Source organism: Prionailurus bengalensis, chromosome A3, assembly GCF_016509475.1.
Source record: "Prionailurus bengalensis isolate Pbe53 chromosome A3, Fcat_Pben_1.1_paternal_pri, whole genome shotgun sequence".
Classification (NCBI taxonomy): domain Eukaryota; kingdom Metazoa; phylum Chordata; class Mammalia; order Carnivora; family Felidae; genus Prionailurus; species Prionailurus bengalensis.
In genome coordinates, this window is record NC_057354.1 from 132,842,712 (window position 1) to 132,859,576 (window position 16,865).

The 16,865-nt window shown below is 42.0% G+C and overlaps 1 protein-coding gene across 1 annotated transcript in view; it reads left to right on the forward strand.

Moving 5' to 3' along the window:
* Nucleotides 1-16,865, forward strand: part of NOL10 (nucleolar protein 10) — a 90,357-nt gene that overhangs the window by 7,943 nt on the left and 65,549 nt on the right. The window contains exons 4-11 of the mRNA XM_043604542.1: nt 1,115-1,192; nt 2,533-2,570; nt 3,784-3,920; nt 5,117-5,182; nt 6,542-6,602; nt 11,472-11,557; nt 14,043-14,121; nt 15,830-15,979. Of these exons, the coding sequence (XP_043460477.1) occupies nt 1,115-1,192; nt 2,533-2,570; nt 3,784-3,920; nt 5,117-5,182; nt 6,542-6,602; nt 11,472-11,557; nt 14,043-14,121; nt 15,830-15,979 (695 nt within the window). The remainder of the gene's footprint in view (nt 1-1,114; nt 1,193-2,532; nt 2,571-3,783; nt 3,921-5,116; nt 5,183-6,541; nt 6,603-11,471; nt 11,558-14,042; nt 14,122-15,829; nt 15,980-16,865) is intronic.

A 16,865-nucleotide genomic window follows, 5' to 3' on the forward strand; every position in this document is an offset into this window, starting at 1 on the left:
GAATCGGAAACAGGCTCCAGGCTCCGAGCCATCAGCCCAGAGCCCGACGCGGGGCTCGAACTCACGGACCGCGAGATCGTGACCTGGCTGAAGTCGGACGCTTAACCGACTGCGCCACCCAGGCGCCCCTACATATTATTTTTAAATGAGGTCTCAGGGATTCGAGAACTACCTCATTCCTTTTTTTAAAAAAAAAAATCTTTTGGCTTTAAAGACCAGTCTTTGTTTCTTTTTGATTGCAAACACGATAAACTTATAAAACATGCAAACATTACAGAATTGCAGAAGACAAAATGCGAAATGCCCTAGAATTTGCTCTTCACGGGGATCATCACCGTGCTTCTGCCAGCTTCTTCTGTCCATGGTGCTTATGCCGTCAGTGTTGACTTACACAGACGTGGGACCCTAGGCGCCACTCTGGGGCGCTTGCCTGTGCTCTCTGCCCTGTCCCTCGTCCTCGGTGGCATGTTGTGGTGGCTTTCCCCGTTGGCACAGGCCTGGGCCATCCTCTCGTGAGCCATGTGATGATTGGCCATCATTTATTGAACCATTTCCACGTCAGTATGCGTTTTATTTGCTCTCAGTTTTTGGCCAGTTGTAAACAGCGCTGCGGGAAACACCCTTTGTGTCTTTGGCACACTTGTGGGTGTGTTTCTCCAGGATAAACTTGTATCAGTTGAAATACAGATTCAAGGTGTACAAACATCACATATTTTACAGATTTGCCAGATTGTCCTCCAGAGAAGTTTATGCTAATCACCAAGTGTATGAGAGTGCCTTTTTAACACTCTCACCTACACAGATATTAACCGTCTTTTAATCTTTGCCATTCTGACGGACGGTAACTGTCTCATTGTTTTTGTCTACTTAGTCAGATTATTTGTGAAGTTTAGTAGTTACGTGTATTTCATTTTCTATGACCTGCTTGTTTATCTACTTTGCTGGTTTTCTCCTTGGGATGTTGGGGAGGGCTGCTTTTAAATTCTTTTTCTTTCATGTGGTTATAATGAATCCTACTTACTTCTAAACAAAAAGTGCACTTAACCTGTCTGCAGGATATTGCCAGTGAAAAGTACCTCCTTTAGGCTTTACATCACGTTAATCTTTTTTATAGGAACATATAAACCTCGGGTTCGATGTTATGACACCTATCAATTATCCTTGAAGTTTGAAAGGTGTTTAGATTCAGAAGGTAAGTAAGAGATTAAATTTGAATTCATGAAAGTAGCATTTTTATATGTGGATAGTTGTCTTCTTTTTAAATTTTTTTAAAATTGATTTTGAGAGAGGGAGGGAGAGGGTGCACATGTACTAGCGGGGGGAGGGGCAGAGAGAGAATTCCAAGGAGGCCCCACGCTGCTCGAACTCACACACTGAGATCATGACCCGAGCCAAAATCAAGAGTCGGACATCTAACCGCTGAGACACCCAGGCGCCCTAACTCTTCTGCTTTTTAAAATGGGAATGCGTTGTGTGTTAGTTTTCTTTGCTGTGTAACAAATTCCCATGAGTGTGGCAGCTTAAAACATCCATTCGTTAGCTCGTAGCCCTGTAGGTGAAGTTCATCCAGGCTGTGCCGTGTTCTGTGCTCGGCGCTGACCTCTGGGTGTCAGCCAGGCCCACCCGGCTCTTACTCGGAGGCCCTGGGCAAGAACCCGCTTCGCAGCTTTCCGCTTGTCGGCAGAATGCAGTCTGTTGTGCTTGTAGGGCCGAGGCTCCCGTTTCCTGGCAGCCGCGGCCTGTGTTCCTTGCCACCTGGTCTTCGCCTCTAAGCCAGCACCTGGTCGTTGGGTCCGTGTCCTGCTTCGAGTCTCTCTCCCACTTCCCCTTCTGCCGGCAGCAGCAGCAAACTCTGATTTTAAAGGGCTCACGTGATGATAAATCCCCCCTTCGCCATCTCCTGCGATGTAGTCACAGGAGGCTCCCCGCATTCATAGGCTCCATCCACTCGGCAGAGAAGGCGACTGACTGCACAGGGGGGAGGCCAGGAAATAAGCAGGTGTTTCCGTCAGGCTGCTGGGGTTTGGGGTCGAGAGAAAACAGGTAATGGGCTAAGTATTCTTCAGCTTGTTTTACCCATTCCTTTTTGAAAACAGTACAAGCTCCACATGCCGTTTGTACTCTTTATGTTTAGTGGGTGAATGAATAAAAAGCTGCTGTTCTCTTTTTTAAAGAAATAATTTTCTTAATGTTCTTCTGTCTGTTTTGGGCATCTCAGACAAACTGGTAGAATTTAGAAGTCGTTATGTTTTGTGAGTTTATTTAATTAGCTTCAGTTCTGCAGAAAATCTGGTTGATCTGCGTTGAGAAATTATAAAGCTTTTAATTTTCCATTTGGTGTTTTGGGGTCAATATAATATGGCAGCTTTCTTGTTTTATGGAAGGACAAAAAAGGGGGGGGGGATCCGGTGTTTATATATAGTTTGTACATAGTTTTTGTGTTGAATTGGAACCTTTGCCTCAGGTTTGCCTTGTTATGAAGACTGTGGATTGGTAATTGTAATTTTTCTTAACTGTTTTCTTGTTTTTCAGTTGTCACCTTTGAAACTTTGTCTGATGACTATTCAAAGGTACGCTTGATAGTATTGGGTCCTCAAGAAGTCATGAGAAGTATTTTTGTAATGTTCCTGTTGTTACATTAAAAATAGCTGTGTGGTAAAATAAAACCTATTATTTTCTATGAATATATTTTTTAGTTTGACACATGTGTGATATATAGAATATCTTTTAAAAGGACAGTGATAGCGATAGCCTTTGGCCAGTCTAATACCAAAATAAGTTTCCTGGATCGCATATGAAACTTCATCTGTGTTGTCAAGAATGGTTAGCGGCCATCTTTTTTAGACCATGTTAGATTGTAGATTTGTGATTTTTAATTTTTACATTGACACTGGTGTTATTTGCCAAGCTGCTCTCGTATGTGAAAAGTAAAATAACATTGTTACATGCTTAATTTTCTTAACACTGCAAATAGGTAGTTGTGGAACAGTTCTGAGACAGCTCGAAACACAGCTAAATATATATATTTTTTTTCTTTTCTTTCTTGGTCCCATTAGTCCGTCTCTCAACCCTTAGGTCGTTTTCGGTAGTTACAAAGTTGTCAGTAGAGTACCTCATTCAATTTAAAATTAAAATTTTTTGAAAATAAAATAAAAGTTTAGTGACGTCAGATGTCATCTGGAAGGAAAATTGAATTTTCTGAGCTGACGTGGCTTTATGTATTGTCCTCAGTTCGGAGACTGGAGCCCAGTTGATTCTTTTGCCTGTGGTGGTCATTAATCATGTGTTCGGGGACATGCCATTTTATAGTGTATTTTTCCCTAGATATTGATGGATTTGCTTCTAAATACCATCTGCAGTTTCTAAGATACCTTTGTAATATGTTAACATTAGGTTGATACAGGGAGTTTATCAAACCCTGAGTGGTAATTGTGAGATGATTAAACTGTGTTCTTCAGGAAAGTAAGAGATTACTCTCTGAAGTTGCCAAACATTGCTCTGTGCTCTAAAGTGCCGGGGCCAGGTGCACGAAGGGCATTTGTTTTCAGTCTGTCTCAGAGGGCAAGAAAAGCTTTCCTGGGGTGCAAGAAGGCATTAAGGAGGCAGGGCAGAGGTTTGGTTCTTAGTCCCGGTCCTTGGTCACCATGGAGACTTGTGAGACTTGTGTCACACAGAGCGGGTGAGAGAGATCACAGTTTCTCCTGCTTTGTCAGTTCTAGTGATGATGAAATAAATGCTTTTCCTAGAAACCTCAGCAAACTGATTTTCTTCTTTCATTTTCAGATTGTTTTTTTACATAATGATAGATACATCGAATTTCACTCACAATCGGGTTTTTACTACAAAACCAGAATACCAAAGTTCGGGAGAGATTTCTCCTACCACTATCCGTCCTGTGACTTGTACTTTGTTGGCGCGAGGTATTGGGGCTGATCACCTTGGCTTTCTCCTTTCCGCCTCCAACTTCTGTTCTTAAAATCGAGGAGAGGAATCAAGAGAGGGATAAGACATGGTCCCTCAAAGGGTATAGTTCCAAAGTAACTGCTCACTTAGAAATTGACTTTTATTAGCGGCGTGCTCTGAGTCTGGAGCAACGTGGGTGCCTAATAGCGGTCTTAGTGGTGGTGAAGTCGGTTGCGGAACCCCATCGCATGACGTTTTGAAACCTCATTCTTATTTTTTTTATTTAAAAAAAAATTTTTTTTTTAACGTTTATTTATTTTTGAGACAGAGACAGAGCATGAACGGGGGAGGGGCAGAGAGAGAGGGAGACACAGAATCGGAAACAGGCTCCAGACTCTGAGCTGTCAGCCCAGAGCCTGACGCGGGGCTCGAACTCACGGACCGCGAGATCGTGACCTGGCTGAAGTCGGACGCTCAACCGACTGCGCCACCCAGGCGCCCCTAATCTTTATTTTTAAGACAGAGAAGGAAAGACAGAGTGCAAGCAGGGGAGGGGCAGAGAGAAAGGGAGACACAGAATCCGAAGCAGGCTCCAGGCTCTGGGCTGTCAGCACAGAGCCTGACACGGGGCTCAAACTCATGAAAGCAAGTTCATGACCTGAGCCAAAGTCAGATGCCCAACTGACTGAGCCACCCAGGCGCCCCTGAAACCTCATTTTTAAATACCACCTTCTATATGATGATAAAAATGGTAAATCATTTTAGAAAATTGGGAGAATATTTTCAAAAGGATGAATGAAAAAACCCCATAATCATGTCGCCTTAATAGTGTTTTATTGTATTTCTTCTAGTCTTATATATACCTATAGATCCATTTTGGATCTTGGATTCTCTGTGTTTTTAAATAATATTCTTCTTAATAAGTTCATAATATTTCCTTGTCACGTGAGTTGTTTAAATCACTTTTATACGTGAACAGACTCACAAATAAGGTGATTATTGTTTAGGCTTAAGATACATTTTGGTGTTTTTGGAGAGAAGTAATGCCTTGTAAGCCAGAAATGTATATATGTATGTATGTATGTGTATATATATGTGTGTGTGTATATATATATATATATATATATATATATATGTTTCTAAAATTTATATTTACTTGAAGCAAAGTTCATTGCCATTTGCCAGCTTTCTAACTTTATTCATTACTTTGCAGCTCTGAAGTTTATAGATTAAATTTAGAACAAGGACGGTACTTGAACCCTCTACAGACGGATGCTGCGTGAGTGTCTTGTCAGAATCCGGGTGTTTCTCTCGGCCAGGAGGGGGAGCCAGACGCTCAAGTTATCAGATAGCTTGTTGCATTTAAGCAGAGCTCTGGGCAACTTGGTTAAAAAGAGTTTCAATTTGTCTTGAACATAAAATTCACCAGAAGACCTGGTGGTTTCTTTAAACTTTCAATTTTATTGGCAGACTAGAAAATTTTTATAACTCACTAAGAAGTCCGGTTTATTGTTCTTTGCAGTGTTCTTTAAATTCTCATGATTTTGTTCTGTGATAGTAATCTCTCGTGGAGACATTTTGAATTCACTTGGAGTTTCATTTTTAAAATTTTATTTTTTGTGTTTTTGCTGGCAGACGTTTTCGGTTTTTTCAAGTTTTCCTTTGATCATACGTTATAGTCTACATTTTTGTCTTATTCAAAGAGAAATCCTTAAGAATACATTTGTCATAATCATAATATTGAGTAACAGTAAGAGTGATAATAGTGAAAAGACTCTGTGCCAGATATTATTCAGCATTTTATATGTATTAGCTCATTTTACACTGATAACAATTTTACGGTAGGTACTATTAGTATCTCCATCTTATAGACAGGACTGCTCAGGCGCAGAGAGGGTAAGACCACGGTCACATAGCTAGTAAGGGGTAGAAGCTAGATTACTTCTCCTCCAAGTGTATAAAGAACTTGTTGGGTTTTCCTTATCGCTTTGAAAAGGTTTTTAAAGGTTGGAAGGACATGTGGTGACAAAGACTAGGTAGACCCTGGCTAATGTTTTCACATTGGCTTGCAGCGCTCTTATTTTCGTTAAAAAAACAAAACTAGAGTAGCTTCCTGATGTGTTGTTGAATAATAAAAAGTTACCTGCTCTTTCGCTGCACACTTCCCTGTTTATGGTAGCTATTACTTATTTGTTGAGTGTCTTGTCTGTGCCGTGCGTTTTGTAAATTTTTTCATGTAACCCTCACACAACCAAAAGAGGTGGGTGAAGTATCCGTTTTAAAGAAAAAGAAAAGGAAGCCTCGATGAGTATGCCCGGCCCAAGCTAGTCTGGTCTCAGGACTGGCTTAGTGGTTGCCCGTGTTCTTTCTGCCGGGGGAGAAAACACGGAGAAAGTCGAATGAGCCTTGATTCTCATGGTGGGAGATAGTATTTCAGAGGGAATTCCTCTCTTGTCTCATCTGCCTGGCAGATTGAGTGTCCTTCATTTCTGGTGTTTTTTCACGCGCGGGTCAGTGAGGAAGAACTTGCATGTTTTCTTTCTGCACAAGACTGGGCTGTTTATGTAGAAAGTTCACCGAGTATCCCTTCCGCCTAAAATAAATAATAAAGCTTTCCGTTGTTGCTTTCCTGTTTTAGGGAGAATAATGTGTGTGACATAAACTCAGTGCATGGCTTGTTTGCCACAGGAACAATAGAGGTAAGCATATGTTGCCTTTATTTTTTTAAATATTTGTTTCACATTTGATGACGAGTGGAGTTTTACTCAAAGACAGAGTTGCTTGTGGAGCCCGGGGGCCCAGTCAGTTCAGCATCCGACTTCAGCTCAGGTCATGATCTCAGTGGTTCATGAGTTCGAGCCCCGTACAGGGCTCGCTGCTGTCAGTGTAGAGCCCACCTTGGAGCCTCTGTCTTCCTCTCTCACTGCTCCTCCCCCTCCCTCTCTCTCAATGAATAAACACCGGAAACAAAAAAAAGGACCGAGTTACTTGTTCTCAGCAGGGTGCCAGTGGAGCCACAGGCTACTGGTTGCTGCTTGTATGGAACATTGGTACCGCTCCACGGTGTTTCTGTTGCTGCAGACTGCCCCCTCGTGCATCTCGTCTGGCTTTGACATTGATCGTCAGGAGCTAGACGAGCATCACCAGCTCCACGGGACCAGCGGCTGTGCCACAGCCAGCCTTTTTCTTAACTGGAGGCACTCTGTCCCGGAGTCCCGGCTCTCTGATACTTACTGGTTTTACAACAGAATTAATTGCCCTGAGGCTTAGTTTCCTCATCGAAGAACTGCAGGTGACACCACCTTGCCAGCTTTATAGAGGTGCTGGTGAGAACCCCGTGAGATGCGCCATGCGGAAGCACCCTACGCCATAGAGGCGAGTGGGATTGTGATTTGTATATCCTGCGTAGTAGCATTCGGGAAATACACAACATTTTCCTTTTAAACTGCAGTGCTTTTGAATCCCTGTTCTTCATGCTTGTCAAGAATTTTCCTAGATTTGCTTTAAAAAAATTTTTTTTTAATGTTTAGAGAGCGAGAGAGAGGGACAGAACACGAGTTGGGACAGGGCAGAGAGAGAGGGAGACACAGAATCCGAAGCAGGCTCCAGGCTCCGAGCTGTCGGCACAGAGCCTGACGTGGGGCTCGAACCCACAAACTGTGAGGTCATGACCTGAGCTGAAGCTGGACCCTTAACAGACTAAGCCACCCAGGCGCCCCTAGATTTGCATTTTTAATTACAATAGATACTCCTAGTAAAAAAAAAAAAGGTCAGAAACATATTATTGAAAAAATGTCATCTTGTACTTTCCAGTCACCAAATCCTACAGCCAGAGTTAATTCTTTAATGTTTCTTTCTTGGTATATGCAGGTATACGTACGTGTTAGGTATTTTTAAAGTTTTTTACAAAGATGAGATTACATACTGTAGCTCTTCATTTGCTTTTTTTTAACATAATAGTATAGACCATGCATCTTTATACATTTGTACTTATTAAAATGCTAAACTAATTTTGAAAAACTGATGGCTAGGATTCCTTTGTTAGAATGTACTGTAGTTGATTAACCCAATCCCATGTGGATGAAATTTAGGTCTCTTCTCAAGCTATTTATTTATTTATTTATTTATTTAAAGTTTATTTATTTTTGACAGAGAGAGAAAAAGAGCATGAGTGGGGGAGGGACAGAGAGAGAGAGAGGGAGACAAAGAATCTGAAGCAGGCTCCAGGCTCTGAGCTGTGAGCACAGAGCCCTGTGTGGGGCTCAAACTCATGAACCACGAGATCACGACCTGAGCTGGAGTCAGACGCTCAACCGACTGAGCCACCCAGGTGCCCCTATTTATTTAAGTTTGTTCATTTTGAGAGACAGAGAGAGAGTACTGTGTGCAATCTGGGGAGGGGCAGGAAGACAGGGAGAGAGAGAATCTCAAGCAGGCTCCACACTGTCAGCGCAGAGCTAACCTGGGGCTCAATCAAACAAACTATGAAATCATGACCTGAGCCTAAATCAAGAGTCAGACGCCCAGACTGAGCCACCCAGGCGCACTTCTCATCAAATTATTTTTATGTTAGAAGATTAGGATTCGAAATGGACACAGTTGGCCTAATGAAAATCTATAAAACTGTGTTGAATATATTATAATAGTATTGTGCCTAAATCAGGCCAATGAAGCATTCTCTTGGTAAGTACTTTTCTTGAGATTACCAAGGGGAGGTTTTAAAAGATTTTCTTCGGAAAAATAGTTTTTTTTTTTTTTTCCACGTTTTTTTATTTATTTTTGGGACAGAGAGAGACAGAGCATGAACGGGGGAGGGGCAGAGAGAGAGGGAGACACAGAATCGGAAACAGGCTCCAGGCTCCGAGCCATCAGCCCAGAGCCCGATGCGGGGCTCGAACTCACGGACCGCGAGATCGTGACCTGGCTGAAGTCGGACGCTTAACCGACTGCGCCACCCAGGCGCCCCAGTTTTGTTTTTTTTTAATGTTTATTTATTTTTGAGACCAAGAGAGACAGAGCATGAATGGGGGAGGGTCAGAGGGAGAGGGAGACACAGAATCCGAAGCAGGCTCCAGGCTCCGAGCTGTCAGCACAGAGCCCGACGCGGGGCTCGAACTCACGGACCGTGAGATCGTGACCTGAGCCAAAGTCGGACACTTAACCGACTGAGCCACCCAGGCGCCCCTGGAAAAGTAGTTTTTAAATAGAGTCCTCACAGACCAGTTTACTCCTTACGATACTTGCCCTGTAAGAGAAGGTATCCACCAGAGCAGGCTACTCCCTCACCAGCTGTTGGTTAGGCCTGTCCCTGAGGGGAGACTGGACCCGCTCTTGAAATTCCTGGATTACTGATTACCGGGGGGCTTGACATTTGGTCTGCATAGTCAGACCAGACTTCCACAGTCACTTTTACATGAAGTCGGATATTCCATGTTGGGTTTTTATTTTGTCTGTGACAGGTGTTATTACTTACTGTCAGAATCAAACAATAAGGGCTTGCGTTTTGTGCTTTTCGGAGTACGTGAGAGTGCGGGCTTTAGCAACAAATATTCAAATTTAGGTCACACAGAGCCCTTATGGTTAAAAAAAAAAAAAGTTTGTATTTACTCTGGAATTTATCTGCATACCTGTTTTTTTGTTTTTGCAACGTGATTTTTCTTTTTTCTGCCCATAAAGCCTGTTAACTCATTTTGAGAAGGCATGAAGGCCAGACCACTTGGAATTTCTTGCTGCATGATGTCTGAGATTTCCTTTATTTATCTTTGTGACAGACACGTTTGTAATAACACTAAACGACTCACGAGGTCAAGCCTTTCAAGGGTGTTTGAGGTCTTACTTTTTAAGGTGGTTGTTACAGTAAACAGTTTTTTAAAAAATCTTTATGTTTTTTTATCATCGCAAAATTGAGTAAATACAGAAGAGTAAAAAGGGAGAAGCGTAGTTCCCTTTCTGCCTACCCCAGTCCTGTTTCCTTCCACTTCCTAAACACTGTTAATGATTCGTTGTGTGTCCTCTCAGGGTTTTCTGTGTTAGCACAGTCATTTTTTTAAAACAGACAGTGGGATCATACCTTTTTTTTTTTTTTTTATGAGACCGAGGGAGAGCCTCTTAAGCAGGCTCCAAGATAGGGGGCCTCAATCCCATGACCCTGAGATCATGACCTGAGCTGAAGTCAAGAGTTGGATGCATAACTCCTGGATTGAGCCACCCAGGTGCCGCCCATACTATTTTCTTTAAGTAAACTTTTTTTTTTACCTGACAGATTGTGGACGCATTTCTAGTATATGCACATCTAAGTCATTCTTTTCAGTGATCACAAAGTATTCTTAGATGGGTTATGCCACTTGTTCCCTTACTCTGTTGGTTGCAGTTCTCATTTTGTTTTTTTCACGTTTTGCTTTATTTGCTCTATTTGCTTAATTTCTTGCTTTTTATTTAAAAAAAAATCTGAAAATCTGAAAACTTCACTTTCTGCAAAGTTGAAAACATAGTTCACTAATCACTTATATACATTTTGCACATTTGCTTTCTTTTGCTATAAAAATGCATGTGTATTATACGAAATACGTTTTTTGAGCCATTTGGAAACAAGTTGCAGACATTATGATATTTTAGCCCTAAATACTTCTGAAATGTTTTTCTTAAATTTTTTTTTTCAACGTTTATTTATTTTTGGGGGGACAGAGAGAGACAGAGCATGAATGGGGGAGGGGCAGAGAGAGAGGGAGACACAGAATCGGAAACAGGCTCCAGGCTCTGAGCCATCAGCCCAGAGCCTGACGCGGGGCTCGAACTCACCGACCGCGGATCGTGACCTGGCTGAAGTCGGACGCTTAACCGACTGCGCCACCCAGGCGCCCCTGAAATGTTTTTCTTAAAAGCAGGGGCTTTGGAGCTCCTGGGTGGCTCCGTTGGATAAGCATCCAATTCTTGGTTTTGGCTCAGGTCATGGTCTCATAGTTCGTGGGCTTGAGCCCCAGCACAGAGCCTGCTTCAGGTCCTCTGTCTCCCTCTCTCTCTGACCCTCCCCTTCTCACGTGTGCACTCTCTCTCTCTCTCAAAAATAAACATTTAAAACAAAACAAAGCCCAAGGACTCTCTTCTATAAATCATATTACTGTTATCATCCCTAAGAAATTTAAATTGATACAATAATGTTACATATTAAATACTTAATGCTGATACAGTATTCAGATATCCCCAGTTATATACCAAAGTGTCTTTTACAGCTCCTCCCCCATCCACCCTCCCAAGCAAACCAAGGTCCAGACAGGGATCATGCATTGCATTTTGGACTTCTTTTCTTAACCAATCATCCATTTTCTTTTTCTTTCTTTCTTTCTCTTTCTTTCTTTTCTTTCTTTCTTTCTTTCTTTCTTTCTTTCTTTCTTTCAATTCTAAAACAAACTCAGCTTATCATAAAACATTTGACAGTATTAAAAAGGGTATTAAGGTAAAAAGTTAAATTCTTATCTCCCATGAGACTGTTAATAAGGCCCTTTTTGGTGTCTGTCTAAAAATACCTGGCAGTAGCTGTTGTGTAAAATCACCACTTTTTGTGTGTTGAGGGTCGTGTGGAGTGCTGGGACCCAAGAACTCGCAGCAGAGTCGGTCTGCTAGACTGTGCACTGAGTAGCGTCACGGCAGATTCAGAGTAAGTGGGAATTGGCGTACTTTTTAAATATCCGTTTGCTTGTGGTTTAAACGCATGTGTCAATACCAGGTTAACATCAGTAAAGGATGAAATTCTTCAGACTCATGTCTAAGGTTGTAGTTTCGTGACCATTTTATGTAAAAATCCTTCTCTTGGAAAAGTTCACTAAGTGGGAAAGCCAGACAGAATTCCTTTCTCAGGTGCTACATGGAATGTCTTTTTTGTTAGTTGCCGTGGAATTGTATTGAAATTGATGCGTGGGAGGAATTTGTATTTCCAATTCTTTAGGGTCTAGTGATAGAACCGGGAGGTCGCCACTCGTGTCAGTAAGTGAAAAGGAAAGATGTACTTTGAGTTCTACCTCGGAGAGAGGCAAGCGTTTCTGAGATTTTCTTGTTCCTGTTTGCCAGTTGCTACATTTATAACAGTCAGAAAAGTAACACACGTGGGCGCTAAAAACTTCTAAATGCCTGAATTAAGTAAGAACTACAAGCCCCCTGTCCTTTCTTCACTCACCAGAGAGGTTACTGTTTGGTACATGTTTTCAGACGTTTTTCTGAGCTCGCATTAGTACGCAGTCTTATACTCTCTTGGTCAGATTCTTAACATGGGATTATTTGCTATAATCGGTTCAGGAACTTCCTTTCTCTGGGCTCTTGATATTTGCAGTAATGTAGCTTTATTAGCGTTTATTCATTTCAGCTGCTCAAACATTTACCTGTCTGTAGTTGTATCATGTGGGAGGTGGGGTGTTTGATGAGTGGGGTACAGAGAGAACATGGACCCTCTAAATTACTGCTGATTTGTGTGTCATTTGCGTTTTTCTGGGGGAGAAAAATTTATATAAGTTGTATCTTTAAAAAAATTTTTTTAATGTTTATTTACTTTTTGGGAGAGAGAAAGTATGGGGAGGGGTAGAGAGAGGGAGACACAGAACCCAAAGCAGGCTCCGGGCTCTGAGCTCTCAGCACAGAGCCCGACATGGGGCTTGAACTCATGAACCTGTGAGATCACGACCTGAGCAGAAGTCAGACGTTTAAGTGAGCCACCCAGGCACCCCTGTATAGTTCCGTCTTTTGAGAAATCAGCTTATATAAAGCTTGACTTGGAGAAAAGTGAAGAATCACTGAACTGGAAAGACGTCTTTTTCTAATATATATTTTTCCTGATGTAAGTAAAGAATAAGTTGATTTTTTTTTCATCTGTTAATCATGACACTTAAAGGGAGTATAGGAAATTTTTGCCCTCTTGCTGAGTTTTATTAAAGTAATACTAATGAACAACTTCACTGATCACAATATGGAGTATAGTAAAGAATTTTAAAGTGGAAAATTCACTCATTTTATATTCATTTTTTTCTTAGAATCAGACATTTTTGTTGTGAAATATAACACACATACAGAAAATCTCTAAACGTTAACACACAGGTTACTGAATTACTGTGAAGCTCTGTTTGTCAATGGAAGGAACCAACAAAAATGCTTCTCAACATTTCATTATATTGGTATGAAAGAAAACAAATCCAATACCTGCTTATTTTTAGAAAGTAGGGAGTCAGTTGTAAGAGAAAGCTATTTACCCACTCCCTAGGAAGCAGAAAAGTTAATTTTCTTTTGCTCATAAACATTAACTTGTCTTTGAATTAAAATGGAGAGACTTGGTTTCTATTTATAAGCTCTGTCATCGACGATTTCTTCTTAGAAAAGTCATTTGAGGAAACAGGCCAGCGTTCTTTGTATTATGATTATGTCTTAAGGTTGTTTTTGCTTTAAATTTATGACTGTAATAGAAGTGAACATAGAAAATTTAAAGAAGGGATATGAAAAGACAATCTCTCCTGTGGTCTTTAGAAATATTCTTTTTTTTTTTTTTTTTAATAGAATATTGATTCACAAATAGTTTTTAGTGGCTTCGTTTGTCCTTGGTGGGGCATTTTTTTTTTTTTTTAATGTTTGTTTATTTTTGAGACAGAGAGAGAGCATGAACAGGGGAAGGTCAGAGAGGAAGACACAGAATCTGAAGCAGGCTCCAGGCTCTGAGCTGTCAGGACAGGGCCCTATGCGAGGCTTGAACTCATGCTGTGAGATCATGACCTGACCGAAGTTGGACGCTCAACCAACTGAGCCACCCAGGCGCCCCCTGATGCAATGATTTTTTTTTAAACATAAGGATAGAAGTGTGATTTCCCCTTTAGAATTGAAGATTAATAGGGGCATCTATGTGGCCCAGTTGGTTAAGCATCCAGCTTCAGCTCAGGTCATGACCTCCCAGTTCATGAATTTGAGGCCTGCATTGGGCTCTCTGCTGTCCGCATGGAGCCCACGTTGGATCCTCTGTCCCCGTCTCTCTCTGCCCTTCCCCTGCTCTTTCTCTCTCTCAATAAGTAAATAAAAACTTCCAAAAAAGAGAATTGCAGATTAATAACGACTTTTTACTTGGAAAGTTTGACCATATATATATGGAACATGAATATTTTGCCTTTCAGGATAAACAGTTTACCAACAATCTCTGCTTTGAAATTTAATGGAGCCTTGACCATGGCAGTTGGAACATCTACCGGGCAGGTAAACGTGTTTAAATTGAGAACTTCGTACTTAACGTTAGTATCTCAGAGACATGTATGTATTCTGGGAAATACTTTCTGTTCACTGTGGGAACAGGAAATGAGGCATTCTTGTTTTAGCCAGAGTGGAGTGGGTTCTCCAGAATCCTCTATCTTAGTACCTTGAGAAATTCTGATTCTGGCCTTCACGGTGGGTCTGAGGGGCTGTCGAGCTGGAGGTACCATGTGGGTATGCCTCAGGCATTCTCTTGACCGTGGTTTAGAACAACATTTTCCAGAGTGTGTGGAACAAAATTCTGTGGTCTACAGAATCTGGAATTCTGCCAGACTCCTCCTCTTGGAGGCTCACAGTGCTTTTCAATATGTATTGAAGGCTCTGAGATTCCCCTAGACAAGAAATGTGTTTAACAAGTATTTCCAAAACTTACTTGTACCTTTTTTCTCTCTGAGCACCACTGACCACATCCCAGGCAGTAACATACCTTAGCAGAGCTGGTCTGACAGGGATGGATTGAGCGGCTACAGAGGGTTAATTTCATCCTTTCTTTCTTCCCTTCTTTACTTCAAGGCAGAATTCACACACTTGTAAGTTTGTTCTCCAGAGCGGGTCTGGACCCTGCTTCCAGTGGAGTTCACCTCTGTCATCAGGGTCTACAGAGGATCTGTCACCAGGGACTGGCAGCTAGCTTCCCCAGCCCTCTTGCCTCTAGTGACAAGGCTCAGAAGAGACCTGCCCACCCACTCCCCTCCCCTCCCCTCCCCCAACAGTCCTAACCTTGCCACCCCCATGTGTCGCAGATCTGCCAGGATCGTCTTCACTAAGCCTTTTATTCTTATTTCTGTCAGTTGCTGGACAGCGCTTGGTCCTTAGTAGGCCCTCCGCATATACATTTGGTTCGGTTCACAAATGGCACAAGTTCTTACGAATTTTCCTTTTTGTTCCTTTCTTAATGTAGCTCAGTGGTTCTCAATCTTAGTGTGCCAGAAACTTACTTTCCAGCTAAATCAAACCATGTACTTTGGGCACCTGGGTGGCTCAGTCGGTTGAGCGTCTGACTTCAGCTCAGGTCATGATCTCATGGTTCGTGTGTTCGAGTCCCACGTCGGGCTCTGTGCTGACAGCTCGGAGCCTGGAGCCCGCTTCAGATTCTGTGGCCCCCCCCCCCCTCTGCCCCTCCCCTGCTTGTGCTCTGTTTCTCTCTCAAGGATGAATAAACATTAAAAAAAAATTGAACAAAAAAACCGTGCACTCTACAGGTAAACTTAAGAGATTTTTCTAGAGTATTTTTGCTGTCTGACTTTAAAATCTTTGTGCCCTTTGGGGTGCCTGGGTGGCTCAGTCGGTTGAGCGTCCGGCTTCAGCTCAGGTCTTGATCTCACGGTTTGTGAGTTTGAGCCCTGTGTCGGGCTCTGTGCTGACAGCTCAGAGCCTGGAGTCTGTTTCGGATTCTGTGTCTCCCTCTCTCTCTGCTCCTCCCCTGCTCGTGCTCTGTCTCTCTCTCTCTCTCTCTCTCTCTCTCAAAAATAAATAAACATTAAAAAAATTAAAAAAAAAAATAATATCTTTGTGCCCTGAGTAAGTGTTCACTGTGCTCATAAAAAGGTAGTGAAACAAATAGTAGCCATTATTCAAAGTTTACAAAGTTGCTTTTTAAGATAAATATGTTTAATTTGTTGAAACAGAAATAACTTGTTTTCTTTTTTTTTAGGTTTTATTATATGATCTTCGATCAGATAAGCCATTGCTGGTTAAGGATCACCAGTACGGGCTGCCCATTAAGTCACTTCATTTCCAGGATTCATTAGATTTGATTTTGTCTGCAGACTCACGAATCGTCAAAATGTGGAACAAGAACTCAGTATGTACTTTTCTGTTGACATAACTTATTAGTGTGTTTTCCTGAGGATTTTTTTCTTTCTGTTGCCCGTTTTGAGTTACGTGGGCTCTTGAGAAAGATGCCGAGTCCCTGTTTGGGAACTTAGCTGGGAGACAGGTACTTCAGCAGAGCTAATGTTCCCACTGAGATAAAGTAGTCCAGACTGCCTTCTTCCTGCTACGAAGTTTTCCCGGTTTGCTAGAACTGGCATGCCTTTTGCTTGGGTTCGTAAATCACGTTTAAAACCGTGTTTGCTTGGGTAGCGTAAATCACGTTTTAAAAACATCGCCCCATGAGAACCTCCTAGATCCTGAGGCTCTCTCACGGCCTTGGGAAAGTTTTTATGAGCAACTAATTATCTTTCCATGTCAGTGTTATTATGTATTTCAGTTTCATACCTCTTAAAACCAATCTCAAAAGAATTGGCTTTTGGAAATGACCCCTTCACGGTAATTCCTTAGAGTGTTTTTTTAAAAAGCAGTATTTTCTTAAAACTCTCTGTTGTTCTTTCCCCTCAGTTCCAAGTAACAGTGAAAAAGTAAAAGTAACAAAAGCCCATATTTCTGGTTTTCGTCTGCCTTGTGCTTTTCGTCTTTCATTTTAAAACTTGGGAGAAACTAGTGAAAGGTTAGTTCGTCTGCAAACTGGGAGAAAATGTATTCAGTATAGCAGTTGCTTTTAAGAGCTCTTTGCGTTTAATTAGTTACAAACTTTCATGTCTTGAGTCAAAAAGCGTTACTTCCTTTTTATTTTTTTTAACTCGTTTTTGAGGTGAAGAGGGTGCAGGGTCCAGAGGCCGCAGCCTTAGCCGCCAGAGGACAGGCCCGGCCTGTCCCGGGGGCCCACGTGTGCCCGACACAGCGGCCCG